This window comes from Hippopotamus amphibius, chromosome 3 (assembly GCF_030028045.1).
Source record: "Hippopotamus amphibius kiboko isolate mHipAmp2 chromosome 3, mHipAmp2.hap2, whole genome shotgun sequence".
Classification (NCBI taxonomy): Eukaryota; Metazoa; Chordata; class Mammalia; order Artiodactyla; family Hippopotamidae; genus Hippopotamus; species Hippopotamus amphibius.
Window position 1 is genome coordinate 6,897,004 of NC_080188.1, and position 21,105 is coordinate 6,918,108.

Below are 21,105 nucleotides of genomic sequence, written 5' to 3' on the forward strand. Positions count from 1 at the left end.
TATAATTGTATTACTAGTTACACTGTTTTTTAACTATGGTAACACATCTGATATTTACAAGTTTAGAAATTATATTCTTCATTAAAAAAAAATTATGCCCAAATCATACAAAGTACAAAATGAGGAAAACAAAATTTTATTATTTAGAGATGCACACATAAGTGGAAAAAGTAAACAAAAGGAAGTGACCATCACAAAAACCAGGATAGGTGTTTCTCAGTGGGAAAGGAGGAATGCTGGATTGGTAAGAGGCGTGTGGGGGAGTGTCTAGGGGACTGATGGTATCCTGTCTCTTGACTTGTTGGGTTTGTCAGTGTTCACTTTATAATACTCATTAAACTGGATATATGCATTGCATGTACTTCTCTAGGTAGGTTTTACTTCACAGTTTTTAAATTACTCAGATAGTAGCCTCTGTCCTTCTTAAATTACATTAAGTTCTCAGATATGAATGTTATTAAAGATTATGCCAGATAGACACATTAAAAACTATGAAATCATTAATTCTTTTGAAATTTTCATTGAGTCCTTTCTTTATGCAGGTTGGGTTGCTTGATCAGGAATGGACCTTCAAGATCATTTAGATAAATTCCCCAGTTTTAGAGTTAAGGAAATTGGGGCGCATCAAGGAGGTATTTGAGTTGGGTGGAGAAATGCATATATATTGAAATCAAAGTATTTAATTGTAAAGCCCAGGAAAGTGAGAAATAAGGAATGAATAATTTACATATATTTTGATAAGACATTTTAATTTTTAATTGTGGAACTTGATTTTTAATGACAAATTAAACTTATTTAAAAATTGTTTTTGTAGGATGGCAGGAAATGGAACCATTGCTTTCTCTGCAAAAAATGTGTAAAGCCTTGTAAGTATTTGGACTTAGTGTTTGAGATCCTATGAAAACATTTGAGTTTTCCTCATCTAAATAGGATTTTTATTTAACTGTATTTACAAAAGAAAAAAAGTAATGTAGAGACTTGTATTATTTTACTTGCTTTTTAATGTTTACACTTACCAGAATGTATATTCTCTCCTTCAAAGAGAGACATGACTTTACCCTGTTTCAGTGTGGCATTTGGTTTGGCTTATTTTGATAGAATATTGTATCACTCAGCCAGCCCCTATTGTGTCAGTGGCTCTAATAAGCTCATGACTCTTTGCAGAAGGGCGGAATTTGTTGCCATGTATTAATTAGCTATGCAAAGCAATCAAAATATTTGAAGTAAACACTATGCTTCCTTATCATAAAGGTTAATCAAGTGAAAAAGTATATTACATGAACCTCTTTTAAAACCTAATTTTTATTTTACAGCCTGGATCCACTGTAGCATTTGCAATCACTGTGCTCTTCCAGATCATTCTTGTGAGGGCCCTAAAGACGGCTGCTTTATCTGTGGTGAATTAGATCATAAACGGAGTACTTGTCCTAACATCTCTACATCTAAGAAAGTTAACAAGTTAGTTAAATTCTTTTATTTAGAAAAAATTTTCCTTGTGTATTTGTGCAGAGCAATCCATAGAAGTGCGCAGTAATTTAGGGGATCTAAATTAATTGTTGCGCTCACTGTTAGGTATTGTTTACATAGATGGGGGACGGAGGATATGAAGATGAGTCAAAGAGCTTAAAATTTTACAGGAAAGACATGAAAATAACCAAAATATAAGGTAGAAAGTGACTAACTTCCTATATATTTATGTAATATAGTTGTATAATTATACCAATGACAATAGTATATTTAGAAAAACTGTTTGTATTTCAACTGGGCTAATGTGAATGTTAACTTTTTTCCTTTTGAACTAAAGGGATTATAGCTATTGAGTCCTCTTGTTTTATTGGTGTGAAAACCAGATAGCCAAGTTTAACATTACATGACAGTTGAGATCACGATAAAAATTTTGAGCTATCATATGACTTGTGATGAGAAGAACATCTATTAGTATTAGAAGTATCTGATGCTTTAGTAACTACTTATGATTGTATTAGAATTCTTTTCCATCTGTTTGTTTTTATTTTTTTTTTGGTCAGTAGAAATTATTTTTTTCCATTAAAGGCCAGCCATTTGAATTCTGCCTACTATTTAAACTACCTTTTCCATTAGTTTTTATCAAATTTACTTTCAATAATTATTTCTACTAAGTAATCTAGGGTAGAAGTGGAATTTTAAAAATTAATTAGAGGTGTATGAAGAGTCATGTCTTTTTTATAAACCTTTAAGAATAGAATACAACCTAATAAAGTATTGATCTGGGGTTGTTGCACTCTTTACAGTGTAATTCTGGTTGCAAACAGGAGTTAGGAACATGCTCAGCCTTTGATTCTGTGATATTATGCCACATGGAAACTGAATTTGCATTTTGGCAATACAGTGTAGGCTCTTCATTGTTTCTTAAATAGCCCTGGCTAGTCTACTTGGTAGTAGTATATTGTTTTCATTGAGGGAAATCATGTAGTATCTCTTAGTACTAGATTTTATCAATTTTAATTCAAGACCAAACCCCTTAGGATGTGATATACCTGATAATTCTTAAACAACATCCCTTTCTTCTCTTAGGGAAGACTCCTAAACTCCTGTTAACAGTTATCTTCAGGTATTGCTTTCCAAAAAATTTTGCAATGAAATTGACAAGGCATAATTTTTTCTTTATAATAGTAAAAAATAATTTTAATAGCTTTTTAAGCATATATGGCATAAAAGATCTTTTCATCTTTTATGTTTTATAGTTGTCTTATGTTAATTTGATTTTCCGTAGTATAAATTTTCCTTTGGTTGTGAACTGGAGTGATGCTGGCTCCCTCTTGTGGTTAGAGCTTATCAGTTACATAAATACCTATAATTTAGAGGACAAATACTAGGTCAATTTAATTTTAAGGCAAAATAAAGAAGTGAGTTGATTTATACTCAGTTAATTTTAAGGCAAAATAAAATAGTTGATTTATACTTAGTTTGTCACTGTTGAAAGACTTTATCTCTGGAAAGCTTGTTTATTCATATTACAAGTGAATATTTCTGTTTTTGTTTACTGTATCTACTAGTGAAATCTGATTCATGTTTAGCTCTTCTTATGAGTAGATAAACCAAAGAAAATTTGTTTAAATTTTTTATACAGGCATGCAAAGCTTCATTGACTTTGCCATCAAGAGATTATATTTCATTAAATTTGTCAGGACGTTATCCTACTTTTAAAAAATGGGTGCAGGGAGGGAAGGGTAAGGTATGCCTTGTCTCAGTCTCCCAGCTCCTTGAAGTCAGAGATTGTGTCCATTTATTTTTGTATTCCCAACCCTTAACATATATACTGAGAGAACAAAGAGAGAGGCTGAGTTTGGTCCACTAGTAGATTATATATTGTTTACGAAGCTCCTTTCCTAGGTTTTGGTCCTGGGAAGATCAAGAGGAAGCGTCTCCCTAGGACCCGTGGTGGTTTAGGAGGAGCGAGTCTAATGGTTGACCTTGCTGGGCAGCCCCAGCCCAGCCCTTCAGAGGTGATATGAGAAGTGGCGTGATTCTGCTGCCTGGGAGGAAGGGAATGAGCAGACCAGTAACCTTTCTCAGCTGTAGATTGCCTGTAACCTAGTTCAGAGAGCACTTGAAACAAAGGATCTGTTGTTTGTTTGTTTGTTTGCTTTGCTTTCTGGTGTGATTTAGTGTTTTTTAGAGAGTGAGTTTCAACTTGTTCATTTTGAAGCTAGTCTTCAAGAAGGGACCACAAAATGTGGGCATCCTGTATGGCACTCGTCAGGACCTTCAGAGCTACCGAGGAAAGGAAAATTAGCTGTAGGACTATAAGATGGACCTCTTTAAAAGCCTTTTCAGTTTTTTCCATTGTGCGGTTTCATTTTTCTACTACTGCTAACTGCCAGTGTATTGGTCTTTTTTCTGAAAAATGTAATTCAGGGATTTGGAGATTGAAGTGCTGAGTTGAACAGTACAGATGCACCCCAAAAAAACCAAAAAACAGAAAACCTCCCAACTCACTGGCTTGACTGTTTACCTCTGTGGTATGTTTGTCCTGAATAGATTGGTCTAAATCTGTAGTAACCATCTTTCAAAGAAATTTCTTTTCTCAAACATTTTGCTTGGTCAGGACTCTGTCTCCTTGTTATTATGGTCAGGATTCTGAGGATTTATGCTTATAATACAGGAAATTCTTTTCCTTCTGTTTTCTTATTTGGTTAGCTAGTTAATTAAACTTCAACATAATTACATAATTCACTGTGCTCATTCTGCAAAATAATTTAGCACCTTGTTTTTCAGAGCTGTCAGAAAGCAGAAGCAAAGAAAGAGCAATAAGATGAAAATGGAGACCACTAAAGGACAGTCCATGAATCATACATCTGTTACAAGGAAGAAGAAAAGGAGAGAAAGAGCCCATCAATATCTTTGCTCTTAAATGTCCAGTGACTTGCGAATAAGAAAGATTTATAGTCCAACCTTTGATGCCATTTTCTGAAAGCGCCACACTGGACTTAAATTCTGTCGATTTCAAAGGTGTGTGCCTTTCTAAGCTTGAAAATAGGCAGGTGGTATTTGCTGGTTTATAGACCCCCCCCAGCAGCCCCTCTGGAGACCTGGGGAGTTGTTCCATCCTTAGCTGGTTTACTAGCTGTCAGTGCCCTTTTTCTCTCTTTAAATCTCTTCCAGTCATATTATTTTAGCCTCTTTTATCTGAAAAATGGGCATAAAGCATTCTTTTCCAGGAAGAAAGAAGAAAATGACAATGAAAACCTGAGGTTTTATTTACATTGAACATAAGAGTATGTTAAGTAATTTAAATTAAATATTGAAATATTGTACAATGGCTTAAACCCCACTTGTAAAGAGAAATACAGTGTACAGTTTTTTTAGACAGAATCTGAAGATGATGGAAAGAATTTTGACAGAGGCAGTCTAAAGATATAAAGATTATGATTATGGTTACATTATTATTATTAAATATTTATTTTTCAAGTACGTTTTGCAGTTGTCCTTTGATGGTACAGAATCACCTAAATGTTTGTTGAATGAGTGAGGTATTTGGAATTATGACTTGCTCTGTCCTCTTAGTGTCTCTTAATCTGGGCAGTATGTAGGAGTAGTAGCAGAGGGCAAGATATGCTTGTGGTTATTTTGGTGATCCTCATTCCTGTTCTAACACTTGCTGGTTGTATGTCCTTGGCGAGGCCACTCGCTCTCTAGAAGCCACTGTTTCTTCATTATTATAATGGGGACAATAATCGTTAGACCTCAGGTTCATTTGTGGCTAAGTTAAATGAGGCGTATGTGCCCGGCTCTCAGTTCTCCTGTTACCTGTGAGAAGTGTTAACAGATGGAGATGGCTGTGGAGCACTAACGGTCCTCATCGGGTGGTCCAGTGTCATAGCATGGAAGGGAGTAGTTGCAACAGTCTGTCTCCCCATTTCTCTGCTAGGTGTCTGGCATTATCTCCTTAAGACTTAGTAGTTTAGAATGGTTTGCATTTGCACAGTGACTCTTCTCTCTTTCCCAAATGACTGCTTTTAGCAGGTTTGGAGGTATCTCTGCTTGGGCTTAGCTAGAGCCCTGTGAGTAAAGGTAGAAGAACTGCACTCCATCTGGTATTTAAATTCCACCAGGTATTTAAGTTAGGATGGCTTGATGCCTGATGTGGAATACTCACATGTGGCCCTGATCAGTGTGGTCCTGGTAGATCAGGCTATATCAAAAGATGAGCTGATCGGGGGGTGAAGGGGAAGCTGAGACGAAGCGAGACAGTAGCACAGACATATATATACTACCAACTGTAAAATAGATAGCCAGTGGGAAGTTGTTGTATAACAGAGGGAGTTCAACTCGAGGATGGAAGATGCCTTAGAGGACTGGGGCGGGGAGGGTGGAGGGGGAGTCAAGGGAGGGAGGGAATACGGGGATATGTGTATAAAAACAGATGATTGAACTTGGTGTACCCCCCAAAAAATAATAAATAAATAAAATTAAAAAAAAAAAAAAAAAGATGAGCTGAGCTCCTGGGCTTAACAAGCATCAAAAAACTCTTCTCTTGCCCCCCCTTTAACATGGGTGCTGTGGTGATTGATAGGAGGCGTGGATTTTGAAGTAATTAGATGAGATACGAACCTTGTACATTCGTTGGGAGAGTTCCCCTCTCTGATTCAGGCATAGATGTGGACATTGCCTGACTTCTATGGCGTCCACGATACTGTGGTTAAAATCTATTGAAATCTCCCCAGAAACTCAGACGCCTGAGGGGCCATGACTGCTAAAGAACGGGGCCCTGGTGCCCAGTGACTGTCATCATCACCATATTTTCTTAGTTTTAAGATACCGTCAATTGTAAAATGCATTCTCGATGTAATTATAGCTTTCCAGGGAGAAAACTCCTTTATCTCACTAATTGTATATATTAAATTTTAGACATATCTTTTTTCGGAAATATTGAAATGTGAAAAAAAGTCCATCTTAGTATTGAGCAAGTAGGGTGTTACTTATAATCAGGAATTCTGTACTTTAAAACTTTGATGCCTTCTTAAAGAGTTAAAAATAGGAAATTTGATGGTTCTGTTTTTTTTGTTCAATTAATACTAATTTTAAGGACTTAATCTCTTTCTTTTCTCAGAGGATAAACTAATAGAATGTAAAAATGTCTCTGGGAGGTAAAGTGTGATGGGAGATGAGGTCATTTGTTCTAATTAGAAATCTGCATATCTGAATATTAAGATACTCAAAACAGCAGTAGAAGAAAATCCCTGAAATTTGACAGAAAAAAACTTTATAAGCTTTTTAAAAGGACATTTTTCTTAAATAGCTACAGCTAAATTTCATCCTGCTTCTTGTTTGTATTATGAAATGTAATGAAATACAGAGTTACTTTGTAGGCCCTAAATGATCAGATTTCAGTTTTTTCCCTACATTTAGTCTGCTACTTAGACTGATTTATTTCTCCAGTATGCCCCCAATCTTTTCATCCCATTCTCTTTCTATTTGCAATACTTCCCTCCATACAGCCATCTATTAAAGTCTTACAGAGTTTAGGCCCTGGCCCAAGTCCCACTGTCTCCTGGGAAGCCTCACAAGAGTCCCTGATACCAGCCAGCACCTTGCTTTCCAGACCCCTTGCTGCCTCCGCACCACATGTGAGGCACTTTGCATGTATTATTCTGTGATTATATTGACAGATTCTGTTTCCCCCAAAAGGTTTCAGTTTCTTCATGTCAGTACTCACTTCTTATACTCTCATGTCTCTCTTAGGTATTGTAGGTGCTCAATAAAAACTTGATGAAAACATGGAGTCTTCTAGAGGTTTTTAGGTGGTAGGTATATTCATTTGCTAGGGCTGCCATAACAAAAAAATCACAGACCGGGTGGCTTAAACAGCCATAATTAACTGTCTCACAATTCTGGAAGCCTGGAAGTCCAAGATCAAGGTGCCTGCTGATTCAGTTCCTGGTGAGGTCGCTCTGCCTGGCTTGCAGATGACTGCCTTCTCACTGTGTCCTCACGTGGTTTTTCTTCTATGTGTGTGCACTCCTGGTGTCCAAGTTTCCTCTTCGTATAAGGATGCCAGTCAGATTGGATTAGGGCTTACCTTATTGGCCTCATTTTACCTTCATCTCCTTTTTAAAGGCCCTGTCTCTACAGTCCCTGTCTGAGGTACTGGGGGTTAGAACTTCAACATATAGATTTGGGGAGACACAATTCATTCCCTAACAGTAGGCATGCTTAAGATATGGAGAGGACTTGCGCTTTTCTCTTTCTTAGAAGGACTGAAGAAAGGAAAACTGACCTAAACAGTATCAGGAGGAATTCAGAGCCAACAGGAGGACTGTCCCAACACTGAGGGTTTAAATGTTGGGTTGTGTTATATGAGCAAGATCAGCAGGCAGCCTTATCTGGAAGTCTTTAAATTTAGAATAATTCAGCTTTCAAGGTTATTTTAAGAAAAACATTTAAGTTGATTTCCTGCCTTTTCAAAGCAATCTATAAAATACTAGGCATCTGGGAGAAGTTTGACTATAGGCAGACATCGGATATATTGCGGGTTTGGTTCCAGACCACTGCAGTAAAGTGTGTATCTCAGTGAAGGGAGTCACATGAATTTTTGGTTTCCCAGTGCATCTAAAAGTTAACATTTACACCACACTGTAGTCTTTTAAGCATTGTCTAAAAAAATCCACATACCTGGATTTAAAAATACCTTATTACTAAAAAATACTAACCATCATCTCATAACACAGTGAAGCCACAAACCTTCAATTTGTAAAAAGAAAAAAAAAGAAAAAGAAAACAATTTCTGTGAAGTACAATAAAACAAGGTGTGCCTATACATTTTAAGTTTAAAATCACAGCCTATTAAAGGTCCTGGTCTGATACCACCTCCTTTGAGATGTCTTTGTTGGTATCTCCAGTGGAACAGTACATCTCTTGCTAGTGAAATAAAAATAGATGTGTGTCAGGGAGATCAACTAGATGATGGGTGATGACTTAGAGGGGTGGGATAGGGAGGGTGGGAAGGAGTCGCAGGAGGGAGGGGATATGGGGACATACATATAAGTACAGCTGATTCACTTTGTTGTATAGCAGAAACTGGCACAGCAGTGTAAAGCAATTATACTCCAATAAAGAGCTTTAAAAAAAAGAGAGAAGGTGTCTGTTTGTGTGTCTTTTCATTTCTTCTTTTCAGGTATTTAAATCATGCTCTGCATTAGAATGACTGTGCTTGTGCCCCTGTGTAGATTAGAAGCTCGTTGATGGCAGGGGCCTGTGGACATCCTCGTGAATGTTCACTGGCTCCCAGAGCTGTGTCTTGCACACGGTGACATCAGAGACCACCAGCTGCAGTATGCATGGCCTCATTCCTCCTCCCACAAGCCTGGGAAGCAGGTGCCCAGGCTAACACTTTTCTTCACCCTCCAAATAGAAGTTGCTCATAAATACGGAGCAGGTGAATGGAAATGGCCACTCGTGCCTCCCAGCCCAACTGTGCTGGATGACAGCAAGACGCTTACACACTGAAGGCTGCCCAAGGAAGAAAACTTTCCAAAAATGCAAAGGAAAATCCAACGTGCCTTATTTGATGCGGTTTTAATTGGAACATTAGGACATGGGTTAAATTACTTGAGGGTCAGTTAGAAGGCCATTGCAATAAAGTGAAGATAAGATCTCTACTATTTGATTTCAAGAGACTTAATATAAATGTTAACTCAGCAAGACTGAACGGGGGAAAAGCACCAAAAGTGAGCAAGCAGGTCTCAGAGATCTGGGGGGTGAGTTTTATCCCATTAGCTGGACCGTCACAAGATCCTCACGCTATTACGTTGCTTAGTACCCTGCAGACTAGAAGAATGACATCCAGTGGTCTCTAAGAAACTAAGCCTGATTCGGTGAGCCAGTTTCTTTATCTGAAAATGTGGAGGCAAGGAATGGGAGAAAACTAGCGATAGTCAGCCTCAACATCCCACATGCTTAAAGAAGACGAAAGGAAATAAAAGTTGCTGCTTGCCATACTTTACAATTAATACATGAGGCAGGTGAGTCAAATAAAATGAAAAGTAATTCTACCACCCAGAGATAACCACTGTCACAACTTATGTGTATGTTCTTCCAAAGACAGATTCTTGTATAAAAGCTGTATAGACACTCTAAAATTTCCCCCACAAAAATGGAATTGTAAAAGCATACTGTTTTGTAATCCTCTTTCTCATAAACACATGGTGAACATCAATTTATACCTATGACAACAGTATTAGTCTTCAGGATGGATGTACTGTATTTCATCAGTCTCCTGTGGTTGGACATCTAAGCTGTTTGCAGTTTTCACTGTTGTAAACAACTCTATGATGAATGTACTTACAACCAAATCTTTTCTTATTTCCTTAGGATAAGTTCCTGTACATACCAGTACTGGTTCTGTAGCTCTTTATGAGAACTTTTTTCCAGATGGGAGTCACATGAGCTGGTCTCTGAAGAGAAATTGAAGAGGTGGTGGGAGACAAGCCAAACACTGTGAATTGATACAGTCTAGACCCACATCTCACACAGATGCACTTCAAACTTCAAACTACCCTTTGCGTAGTAATGATTGATTGTCACATTGAACACCGTTGATGGGCTGCTTTGCCCCATCGTTCCCACCCTTTCCATAGTGTGCCTGCTGTGGGACTGGGGGAGCGTTGACTAGCATCCTCTCCTGCTCTTCGGGAGGACTTTTCATTGGGCATAGATTCCATCCCCTTTACCTGTGAGTGATTTCAGTGAGGCTCGGGATGGGGGCTGGTCAAATCACTGTGACTGAAGAGACTCTCATTCTTCCTCTGAATGCGGAAGCCTGTGGCTCCAGGTGCTGTTGGCAGTCGTCCAGCAAGCACATGGGGAGCCAGCCTTACAGTGGTGCACACCTTCAGCTGGGTCTCTGCAGACTCCAGGTTGCTGGATCTAGTCTGCCCTGAAGTTGGCCCTAGGATTGCACTTGTCACTTACAGGAGCTTGTAATTTACTGGACTTGTAATTACATCCTAGTTATTACTTGTGCCACTGCAACCATGGACGGGTGGAGAGATTCTATCACTTTTATTTCTTTTTCCAATGAATTCAGTTCATTTGCTTATTTTGTATGTTTCACTTATTTTATAATTTCAAAATAGGCCTCTCAAAATAACAGCCTTTCACCTGGCCTAGATCAGTCACATCCCACACAACTCCATCTTCCATCCCTGTACACTGTGAGCCCACATCTTTGCTCAGGCCCTGACCCTTCCCCCTTACACCTGCCTTTCCAGCTGCCTTTTGGCCTTCACAGATAGATTTTCACACGACCCCTCCAGCTGAGCATCGTCCTCGCTGAACTTTGCTCTGGTCTACTTTCCTTCCCATCCCTTCATGCTTCCCTCATACCCTGCCCCACCCAACAACAGCCAGTTCTCTACTCCCTGAGTCTGTGCACCCAAATATGCCAACCTGTCTTGACAACTCTCTTGCTTTCATTCCTCCAATCTAATCAATAATCTGTTCTTGTTGTTCTACTTCAGAAATGTCTCTGGAATCACCTGCAGCCCACCTCTCCCCTCCCCCACCTCTGCCCAACAAGTCTTCCTGCCATCTTTATACTGCCAGTCCTTCCTTTCTAACCCATCTCAGCCTTGGCACAAGAATTAAGATGCTGAATGACCGAGGAACCAGTGTCAACAACATCCCCCCCCCCCCCCCCCGCCAACAACCTCTGTTCTCACCTTCCTGCCCTTCACACTCCAGCCCCACACCACTGTCACACGTGGAGAGATGCCATCCGTGTGAACTAGCCCAAGGGCTGTAATGATCAAAAACAGCCTAGCTACCAAAAAGTCACTTCCCAAAAGAGCTAGCCACTGCATTTTTTCCAAGCACCAGGAAGAGGAGATATAGATATATACATCATGAGAATTCTTAAAGTCTATTTTCTCTTCATTTCCCTCCCTTCCCGCTCTGTACATTTGTATCCCCTGTCCTTGCCACCTTAAAAAACACCAACGCCTGATCTCTGGGCCTTTTCCCCTTGATCCTGTGCCACATAAGCACAAGGAAACCAGTTTGAAAAAGCAGTATTTTCCTTAGAGAATGGGGAAGGCAAAGAAATGGAGTGGGCAAAGCCAGTCTCCTTTATGAGGCAGTGAGAAAAAGAAAAGGCCGGAAACACTATGTGTTAATAGCTCTTGTCCTGTGGCTACTTTGGGTCATTTCCAGTAACAATCCCTGCCCTCCACTCCCACTGACACGCATGAGGTGCTGTGGCCACGTCTGGAACTCCACATCTATGCTGTTCCCTGTGTTGTTATTCATACCTTCTGGGACCTTCATACTCTTCTGTGAAGGTTTCACAGTATGCAGGTAGTTACTCTCCTCTGTCTTGTCTTGTAGCACTGAGTATATATAGCTGTATTAACTGTCCTTTTCATGTGTTGTATGAGGGTTCATATTCAGGATAAGTTCCAGGAAAATGGGCATTCAGTTTTCCTAAGATTGCTAAGCAGATAAAGATACTGGACCCCCACCATCGAGATTATCTATTGCCACCTGTTGGAGAATGGAAACGGTATCCCGAGACCGGACTATGTGGCAGGCAGCTCTATATAATCAATGGATCCGCTTATTACTGGGTAACTTACAGGGTGGGATCAAGCAGACAACGATCTGGAAGCATTCACAGCTGCACTTGGCACCGCCCGCCGAGGGACCATTGGGACAATTTTATAATTCACTTAGAGAAACAGGAAGTGCATTCCTAAGTCAAGGTTTATGAATGGGTAACCAGTCTTGTGGGTGCCAGGAATGCATCAGGGAAGGTCTTCATCACTGTTTGGGGACTAACAGAGCATAGAGGCCACCTGGTCCTAATGATTATTAAACAATATCTATTAACTACAAAGCCCTTCACAGAGAAGTGATTTACCACACGGTACAGTCCCGGGTAGGGCAGTGGAAGGACAGGAGGAACTGTACGCGCCCAAGGTGGCATCAGTTGTGCTAACAACCACGCACCACGCCAGAACATGAAATAATACCCGAAAACGCATTTCACAAATAACAAAGGCAAGTCCGTTCCCACCTTAGAATATTGCCTCTGGACGAATTAAGGGACATGCCAAATTGCAGAAAAAGCAACGGGAAAAGCCCATCTCGGAAAGGGTGCAGGGAAAACGTCAAGAGTTACAAACCGCCTGGCACAAAACAGTGCCTCGAATATTTGCTGCTGAATGAATTAGTGTGCCTCTGCCGCCTCCTTTCCAGCGGCTAGATCCAGACAGAGGGCAGGAAGATGGGGCTTGTTGAAAGTTCAAGGTCCTGCTGCCTCTTTCTCCTTCGAGCACGTAAAAGAAGTGAAAGGTAGATGGCTTTCTACCACAGACGTTAAGATCGAGAATCACAGGATGATACTGACACATTCTCTTAAGCAGGTTCATAGCTTGTGGAAACTTTTGAACACGTTAACACACTTCAATGTGTACCAAGAAGCATCAGATGAGTCCTGATTCACGTCTCGCCAGGCTGACCCGTGAACTTTTTAGGGCAGAGCGCCTGTCCCATGCATTTGTGTAGCGCAGACTCCTTCCCATAGCAGATGCTCCAAGAGCTACGGGAGAGATCCCCGCTGAGCCCACCGTCCTCGTCTGTCGTGGTGGGGCTACTACTGCCGATACGCTGTAGGCATGGGGTAAAGGATCAACAAATCTGCCTATGTCAGAGGCCTCAGAGCAGGACTCTCCCACCTTGGTTGCAAACTGGCAGCGCCTATAGCGTTTTGGGTTTTTTTAAATTAATTATCTAATTTATTTATTGGCTGTGTTGGGTCTAAGTTGCTACACAGGGGCTTTCTCTAGTTGCTCCGAGCAGGGGCTACTCTTCATTGTGGTGCGCAGGCTCCTCATTGTAGTGGCTTCTCTTGTTGTGGAGCATGGGCTTCAATAGTTGCGGCTCACGGGCTTCATTGCTCCGCAGCATGTGGGATCTTCCCAGAGCAGGGCTCGAACCCGTGTCCCCTGCATTGGCAGGCGGACTCTTCACCGCTGCGCCACCAGGGAAGTCCGCCTTTAGCGTTTTAATAAATACTAGTCTCATCCCGTATTAAGTCTCTTTTAATCGGTCTGCGGCGCTGCCTGGGCAGGGGTTTAAGAAAAACACTGAGGATAGCTAGGACTGATATGTAAGCAGAGCAATCCTTTTCCTTGGAAGACGTCACTCCTTGATGATGGCACTCGTGATGGTAAAGCAGCAACAAAATATTTTCACACATTTTAGCAGTTCTCGAGCGTAAAGCCTTCAATGGCCACCTCAGCAAAAGAATACCTCAATCAAGTGCTACAGTGTGTCCAGACATCTTAATAATAATGAAATAGACTCCTTAAAAAAAACAACTTTTATCAATTGATTTCTGTAAAATATTGTATCTATTAAAAAAAAAAAAAAGAAAAGAAGACCAAACACATCTCTCTACTGAGCACCCAAGCGCGAGCCCCGCGGGCGCGCAGCCTGCGGAGGGGGCTCCCGCGGCCCGAGACCGCGCCTGCGTGCTCTCGCGAGGACGTCCGGGCGCCGGAAGTGCCCGAAGCGCGCGCGGCGGCGACGGCCGGGCGGCTGGGGGGAGGAGGCGGCGGCGGCGCGCGGAGGGCCGGCGGGAGGGAGGCGGAGGCCGCCCGGGCCCCGCCTTGGCTGCCGCGGGTCGCCTCGCGGGCAGCAGCGCCGCCGGGCAGGCTCTGCGCGTGGTGGCAGGGCCGCCCCCATGTTGCGCTTCTCGACCTGCTTCCCGTCCTTCCGGGTGGTGGGAGAGAAGCAGCTGCCGCAGGAGGTGGTCTTCCTGGTCTGGTCCCCCAAGCGGGATCTCATCGCCTTGGCCAACGCGGCGGGCGAGGTGAGTGCGCGGGCGGGCAGCGCCGGGGAGGCGCCTCCCCGTGGGGCGGTGTGTGGGGAAGGTGGCGCCCACGCGCCCTCCCGCGCGCTCTGGCCGGGGGGCAGTGCTCAGGCCGCGTAGCCCGGCCCCGCGCGCCCAGGGCTTCCCGTTGTTTGTGAGACGGGCTTCGTCGGGGCTCGTGGGTCGCTCGTGAGCTAGACGTCGTGGTGGGTCCACAGACCCTGCAGTTCGTTTACTTGCAGCTTAGGCAGAAAAAAAAAAGATGAGTTACCGTCCAGCGTGAGCTGCGAACGTGCATGTGCGGAGCTGCCCCCGAGGATGTTGAAGCATCCTTACTCCGTTGCCCAAGATGTACCCTGTGGGCTGGAGGGCCATCCCTGGGTTCCTGGGGGAGTGTGCGCGAGGGTCGTCGGTTCGCCTTTCTAGCTCACGCTGTGTTACGCTTCGTCAGGTTGTAACTTGCTGCTGAGCGTTTGTAATTACTCGGCAGCCATTCTGTAAGGAAACCTTCACCTTTGCTTCTTTACTCTGGTGGCCTTTTAGCAGGTTTCCTGATAGTTACCTGGCCAGGTGAGAGTTGTGTGGTGTGCAGCCAGGCTTGGAAACTAGGTGGTAGAGAGAACTCAGCCGTCAGGGAAACGTAGCAGCCTGCAAAGCTCTGTCGACGACGCTCATGAACCTCGTTGCCAGGGTGCTGACATCTGCTTTCTCAAGGCGGTCTGTGACATCTTCTCGTCCCTCCACTGCCGGGGTGTTTTGGAAGTCTGTCCTGGCTCAGAGAGGAGTGCAAGTTAGTACAGCCACAACAGTAGGCGAGAAGGGAGAGAATGGGAGCATCCGTGTGGTTAGAGGCAGAGCTGTAATTGTCGGCATCTGTTGCTTCCCTTTTCTCGGTGAAGAAGAAAGGGTGCTCGCCGTTTAGGAGTGAGGATGGAGAAGAAAATATTGGAATTTTGAGGAGAAAAGAGAGGTATGAAAAAGCTGACAGGCGCACTGGTGAAATTTAATAGGATTGTTGGGTGGTATTAAGAGCCACATGAGATTAGTGATGTTGTAGTGAAACTAGTGAGCACGGTTGTATGTCTCTTCTCTTCTGTTCAGCTGTATGCGTGCAGGCATGGTTGGGTTTCACCAGAGTTGTTGTGGCGAACTGTGACAAAGCAAGAGAGATGCAAGGGAGTTGCAGTTATATGTAAGAGGAATGTAATGATGAACTTTGGATTATAACATGATTAAGTAGGGAGGTGAGGGCACGTGTGGGGTGAGGGACAATGAGTTGGTGGTAGAGTGTGACTTGTGTGTCTTGGAGAGGTTGAAGAATTGAAGTTGGGAATCTGGGATGAGCAGGAGAGATACAGGCGGTGATGGAAAGGGGCAGGTTTGCCACTGAAGATTATGACAGCATTTGTAGTTGTTGGTAATGACAAGGTCACAGGCATGACCCTGGGAATGACTGAGGTGAGGTAGAAGATGTGATCATTGAAGAAGAGGTAGTTGAGCACCAAAAAGCCAGGGCATTGTAGCTCTTGAAATCACCAAGAATGATGATGAGAAGTGTTGGAAAGCATGAGTAAGCCAGACAGGAGTCCAGATCTCCCAGGAATGGGGAGAGGGGGGATGGCCTCGGAGTCCGCAGATGACTGCAGTTAAGAGGGATAGCAGGTGGTATGGTCCAATTGCATATGATTCAAAGAAGATTTTAGAGAAGAGAAGAAAAACTAGCCAGAAATGGCATAAAGGAGGATGCCTTTAACTCCTAGCCCAGTAGTATTACAGGGGACGTGGCATGCAAAATGGCCACCACCCGAGAATCCTGTAGGGAAGCAGCGTCCTCAGGTGAGAAGCACATTTCAGGGAAGATACAGATGATGTATGATGATATGTGATGTATGTATGATGGTATATGATAGTTATCATACCTGACCATGAATTCTAGAGGGCACAGAGGAACGGTTTCAGAAGTAAGGAAAGTCGGAGATGGGCTCAGAAAAGAGCACTGGGTCTTGGGATGAGTGATTCCTGGCTTCCCTGTAACCGGGAGTGAAGAAAGGATGCTGTGGAGGTAAGGCAGGGAGTGGTAAAGCTGCAAGTGCAGGGAACTAAGAATGTGTGTGGAGTGGATCTTCAGGAGCACATGCAGTCTGAGGCCTTTTGTTCCTTATTTCCACCGGTTGTGTAAAGGATGGAGTAGGGAAAGTTTTATTTTTGAAGCATAAGGAGCTCTGGGCCATCATCTTGATCCTTTATGGCGGGAATTTACCCATTGGAAATGGAAATTTAGAATGGCTAAGTGACTTGTCCGAGATCCTTAGCCAGTAAGTGACACAGCTGGAATTGTCTGATTCCAAGTTTAGTGTTGTTTGATTATATACAGCTCCCTTTCTAGTTGTTTGTCTCCTTTATTTGTTTTTTCATTATCTTTTTGGACAGCCTTATTCTTTTCTAAAAGATAAGTCTCTTATTGACATAAAAGTTAGGAAAATGTATAGCATACAGGGTTAAATTAGACCTTATTTCACCCATTTTTTTGAAAATACCTTAAGTTCACACTTGTCTTTGAATTTCTTCTGATAGCTCAGTATTATACTTGATGTGATTTATAGTGGGAATCTAGGTTTATTTTATTTTTGGAAATGGATATTTTATTATCTGCTACTAAATCTGTTTTGTCTTAGGTTTTACTTCATCGACTTGCAAGTTTTCATCGAGTTTGGAGTTTTCCACCAAATGAAAATACGGGAAAGGAAGTGACCTGTCTGGCTTGGAGACCAGATGGCAAACGTAATGACAGTATTGTAAAAAATAAATTTTTTTTTCAGAAAGAGTATTCTGCAAAGGGAACTTACTTCCAGAAAGAATTTATTCTTATTATGTGCTAGAATTCTAAATACCAGTTTGGGAACTTTGTTTTTTCAAATGCTTTAAAGTGTTTTTGTAGAACTCAGATTAATTCTACCATCTTGTTTCTTGGCAAAGATATCTCTAAAATGAAATCTGACTTCTTGGCAAAGGTTTAAGTCTAAAAAGAAATTTGAGGGAATATACAAAGAACTTTGGGTTTCTTCTTTTGCTGTCTTGTTGTCTTGCACTGTTTGTCCCAAGCTTCATTTGCCACTCACTAGTCAGTTCATTGCCGTCATGGACCTTTTCTCCCCAGAATGTGTTTTAGCATTCAGTGTGTGGCTCGTAAATATTCTCTCTGCACATTTGCTTGCCTCACCTGAAGGACTGTCCTTTCTGACCCCCTTCCTTCAGTTTCTGTGTGATCTTGCTCCTCTTGGTGCCCCATATGTTGTAGCTCTGAGGACTGAACTCTCCTCTTCCATGTGTTGTTACAATGACAGTCATTGTTTGAGCTGTAGTACATGTCCAGTCAGCACAGGAAAATGCTACAAATCATACAGCTTAAGGTTCATCTATATTATTGGTGTTTTAAAAAAACGTTTTTGTAAAATGATATATATTCCTTGTTGCTTACTTTTTTTCTAGATAAATATGAGTATGTAAAAATGCCCTGAAAGCCTTTCACTTTACAGATAACATTTATTTTTGTCTGTACTCATTTTGCTCCATTCTTGTTTCATCTTTTACTTAAAAGAAAAAAGTATGTGTAAAATTAGAGAATTTTTGTAAGTGATATTTTGAAATCTTGCACTATTCATCCAAAAAAACACCAGGATCTCAAAAATCATGAAAGTCATTGTATGTGAAAATGTATCTAAGTAGATGACATTTTTATCCTTAAAAAGTGTCTTGTGATTTTGGGCAGTAAAAAAGGGGGGTTTTTTGGTAATGATTATTTCAAGATTGCTTTAAATTGTTTTGAAGAAGAGGAGACTTGGATTGCCTCACACCCTGCAAAGTTGCATGTGTTGGTATACAGTGAAACTCACAGCCCTCTGTTTAGGAATTCTTCAATTTGATATGTTAGGAAGATGTTAGTGATTTATATAGAGAAACTATACTAGGTAATTCAGCCATAGTGAAAAGAAGAAGACCTGTCAGTATTTGATGGCCCTGTTCATTAACTGTTAGAAATAAAAAAGAGGAATAAAAACTTTCCAAGAACCAAGCAGGTAGAATCACTTTTCAGCTTTTAGGTGGGGACCAGTATGTCTTGATGATACGATATTGTTTATCTGTTGATGCCTGTTCTGTATTTTCTGCTTGGCATCAAGGTTCCAATCTAAAGGCTCTGATATGTGAGATGTTAAGAACAGTACATGAGAAAGTAGTAGGTTGCTCATAAAAGTTTGAGCATTTGAAAATAAGTGTAAATAACAACATAACTGTATGCAAAGATATCTTTTAGTTTTTTAATTATTTAAAGGAAGGATTTGGGGGTTAAATCATTTCTGTGATTATGATGTATTTAAAATAGTAAAATTGGGCAAGAAATTAAATACCCATTTTTATCAAATATAACACTAATTCTGATTTTGTTTTCTTGTTTTAGTTTTGGCCTTTGCTCTTGCTGACACCAAGAAAATCGTTTTGTGTGATGTAGAAAAACCTGAAAGCTTGCACTCTTTCTCCGTGGAGGCTCCAGTTTCTTGTATGCATTGGATGGAGGTGACTGTCGAGAGCAGGTAGAGTAATAAAAAAAGAAAAATCCCAGTAGTCACAGTAGGGTGTTCATGAAATTTTCATTTTTTAAAAGTGGAAACTTAGGAGTATCCGAGTGTTGAGTGTGTGTACGTTGCATTCAATGTTTTGTTTTAAGCTTATCAAGATGAAATTGTTTCAATGCTTTGTTAGATTTTTTTTCTCTTTTGAAAACATCTGTTTTCTTATTGGAGCAGTAATGCCTCGATGGCCAAGATTTTTCTTTTCAGTTATTTTTAATAGTTTATATCGATGACTTATGCATTCAAATAACCTTAATTAAGATTACTGGTTAGTAAATTGAGATTGTGTTTTCCTTTTCACCATATATTTCACCTGTAGCTTTGTGTTTTTGTGTCTCAGTAAATATTCTTAGAGTACGAAAAGTGCTGAATCGAGCACTTGTGATGCTGAATGTTTTGAGGCTAAATGGGTTCTTTCTGTGTTTGTGGTCCCTATAGTTCCCTTATTTTGTGAAAATAATTTTCTCTTAGTCTGTGAATTCAGATACTATGCCAGGTTTGCAGTAAAGATGGCTTAAAGGATCAGTGGGCTTAGTGAATGCTGAAAATCAGTTTCTTTTTTGAGGGAATATGATAATTTTTTTTCCGTTAGCTTTTCCATTCTAATTAAGCTTTAAGTTAATATCAAATGAATTAGATAACAAGGTCTAGCCTGGGGTTTGAAATTCACTGTAGATAAAACAGTGATTAATCCATTATCAAATAATCAAAGGTTGTAAGTGGTCATGTGAACTTATAGAAGATTAGAGAATAAAGTATACCGTGTAGTTTCTATCCCAGTCCAGTTACCTGCTAAGTGTTTTCCTAACACAGTTTCTGTTAAGAGTTCAGAAATGTTATGTGTAGATTCCAGGTCTCTCAGGACACCATTTTCTCGCCTTCTTACTCATTTATTTCCAACCATATTTGGAGGTAGGATTGAAAAGTGGCGGGCAGGGGGAGGATGAGTAAGACTATTTCAAAATACATGGTGTCATCTTGCATACCTGCTGGATTTTTGCATCTCCAAATGTATGTCAGCCACAGAACCCTTCCTTACATTCAGTAATAATTGCAGTGTTCTTTACAGTTACTCATGGTGCTCATATGTTCAGTGTTGCTTCTTAGAGGAGAGTTAAGAAATCATGAATTCTCAATCAGTATCTGATACTAAATACATTTGAGTACATTTCATATGCTGAGAAAATTGTTTATAAATATTTGTTCCTCTAAATGTAAAGTGGGTAGGCTGATTTTTTTTCCCCAGAAATAGTTATAAGTAAATGAAAAATTTCCAACTTTTCTATTTCTTGTTTGTGATTGTTACAGTGACTGTTTTACAGGGGTAACCTGTGTGTGACATCTGTTTACTTGGCAATGTGTGATGTATAAAATTGGGCATTTAAAAAAATTAGTTTTAAAGAAATGTTGAATCTTTATTTTTATAATGCTTTTTATTTGTTTTGTTTTGTTTGCCCCTTTTTAGTGTTCTAACATCCTTTTATAATTCTGAGGATGAATCAAATCTTCTCTTACCTAAACTTCCTACATTGCCAAAAAAGTAAGTATCAGGGTTTAATTTCATTGAAATTAATCTTGCAGATGTCTTTCCTTTACTTTTAACACTGTGACAATTTTCTCATGTGTTTTAAAAAATGTATTTCTGTTTTTTTTCTAGTTATAGCAACACCTCAAAAATATTTAGGTAACATATATCTTTTTTGTTTTCAAGTAAGATAATGTTTTGTTATTTGAAAGACATAAAGATAACACGATATATTTTTATATTTTAGTGAAGAAAATTCTGATGAAATTATTAAGCTTTTGGGAGACGTCAGGTAAATCTTGCAGATACATATTTAACAAGTCTTATTTTCTTAAATTTGATATTTGATATTTGGGGCAGTTTTTAGACTGAAGATCCAAAGACTGAAGATCCTTATTTGTTGTGTTATTTCATTGCTGACAAATATCTCTGGATAATAGACAGTATCTAGTATTTACTTATTTTTATTGTATGATATTTGATTGTGTCAAGTTTAATATTAGGATTTACTTTTATTTTAAAAAGTAAAGGGGGATAAAAATGCTAGAGTTTCTAAAATTTAAATTTAAATATTCAAGTTCTTTAAGACCAGTTAATGC

At 40.5% G+C, this 21,105-nt stretch overlaps 2 protein-coding genes across 4 annotated transcripts in view; both read left to right on the top strand.

Moving 5' to 3' along the window:
* The window catches only part of ZCCHC4 (zinc finger CCHC-type containing 4), a 46,612-nt gene extending 41,662 nt beyond the window's left edge, over window positions 1-4,950 (top strand). Inside the window, exons 11-14 of one of the 2 annotated variants that reach the window (XM_057728240.1) lie at window positions 815-866; window positions 1,314-1,458; window positions 2,554-2,590; window positions 4,258-4,378. In XM_057728240.1, coding sequence (XP_057584223.1) covers window positions 815-866; window positions 1,314-1,458; window positions 2,554-2,566 — 210 coding nt within the window. In that variant the 3' untranslated portion in view covers window positions 2,567-2,590; window positions 4,258-4,378. Of the gene's footprint in view, window positions 1-814; window positions 867-1,313; window positions 1,459-2,553; window positions 2,591-4,257 lie in introns of both variants that reach the window. The other variant, XM_057728239.1, reaches the window with a different exon arrangement.
* A 9,093-nt stretch (window positions 4,951-14,043) lies between these two features.
* Window positions 14,044-21,105, top strand: part of ANAPC4 (anaphase promoting complex subunit 4) — a 35,143-nt gene continuing 28,081 nt past the window's right edge. Inside the window, exons 1-6 of one of the 2 annotated variants that reach the window (XM_057727409.1) lie at window positions 14,044-14,353; window positions 17,029-17,134; window positions 18,810-18,942; window positions 20,447-20,521; window positions 20,639-20,665; window positions 20,754-20,798. In XM_057727409.1, coding sequence (XP_057583392.1) covers window positions 14,225-14,353; window positions 17,029-17,134; window positions 18,810-18,942; window positions 20,447-20,521; window positions 20,639-20,665; window positions 20,754-20,798 — 515 coding nt within the window. In that variant the 5' untranslated portion in view covers window positions 14,044-14,224. The remainder of the gene's footprint in view (window positions 14,354-17,028; window positions 17,135-18,809; window positions 18,943-20,446; window positions 20,522-20,638; window positions 20,666-20,753; window positions 20,799-21,105) is intronic. The other variant, XM_057727410.1, reaches the window with a different exon arrangement.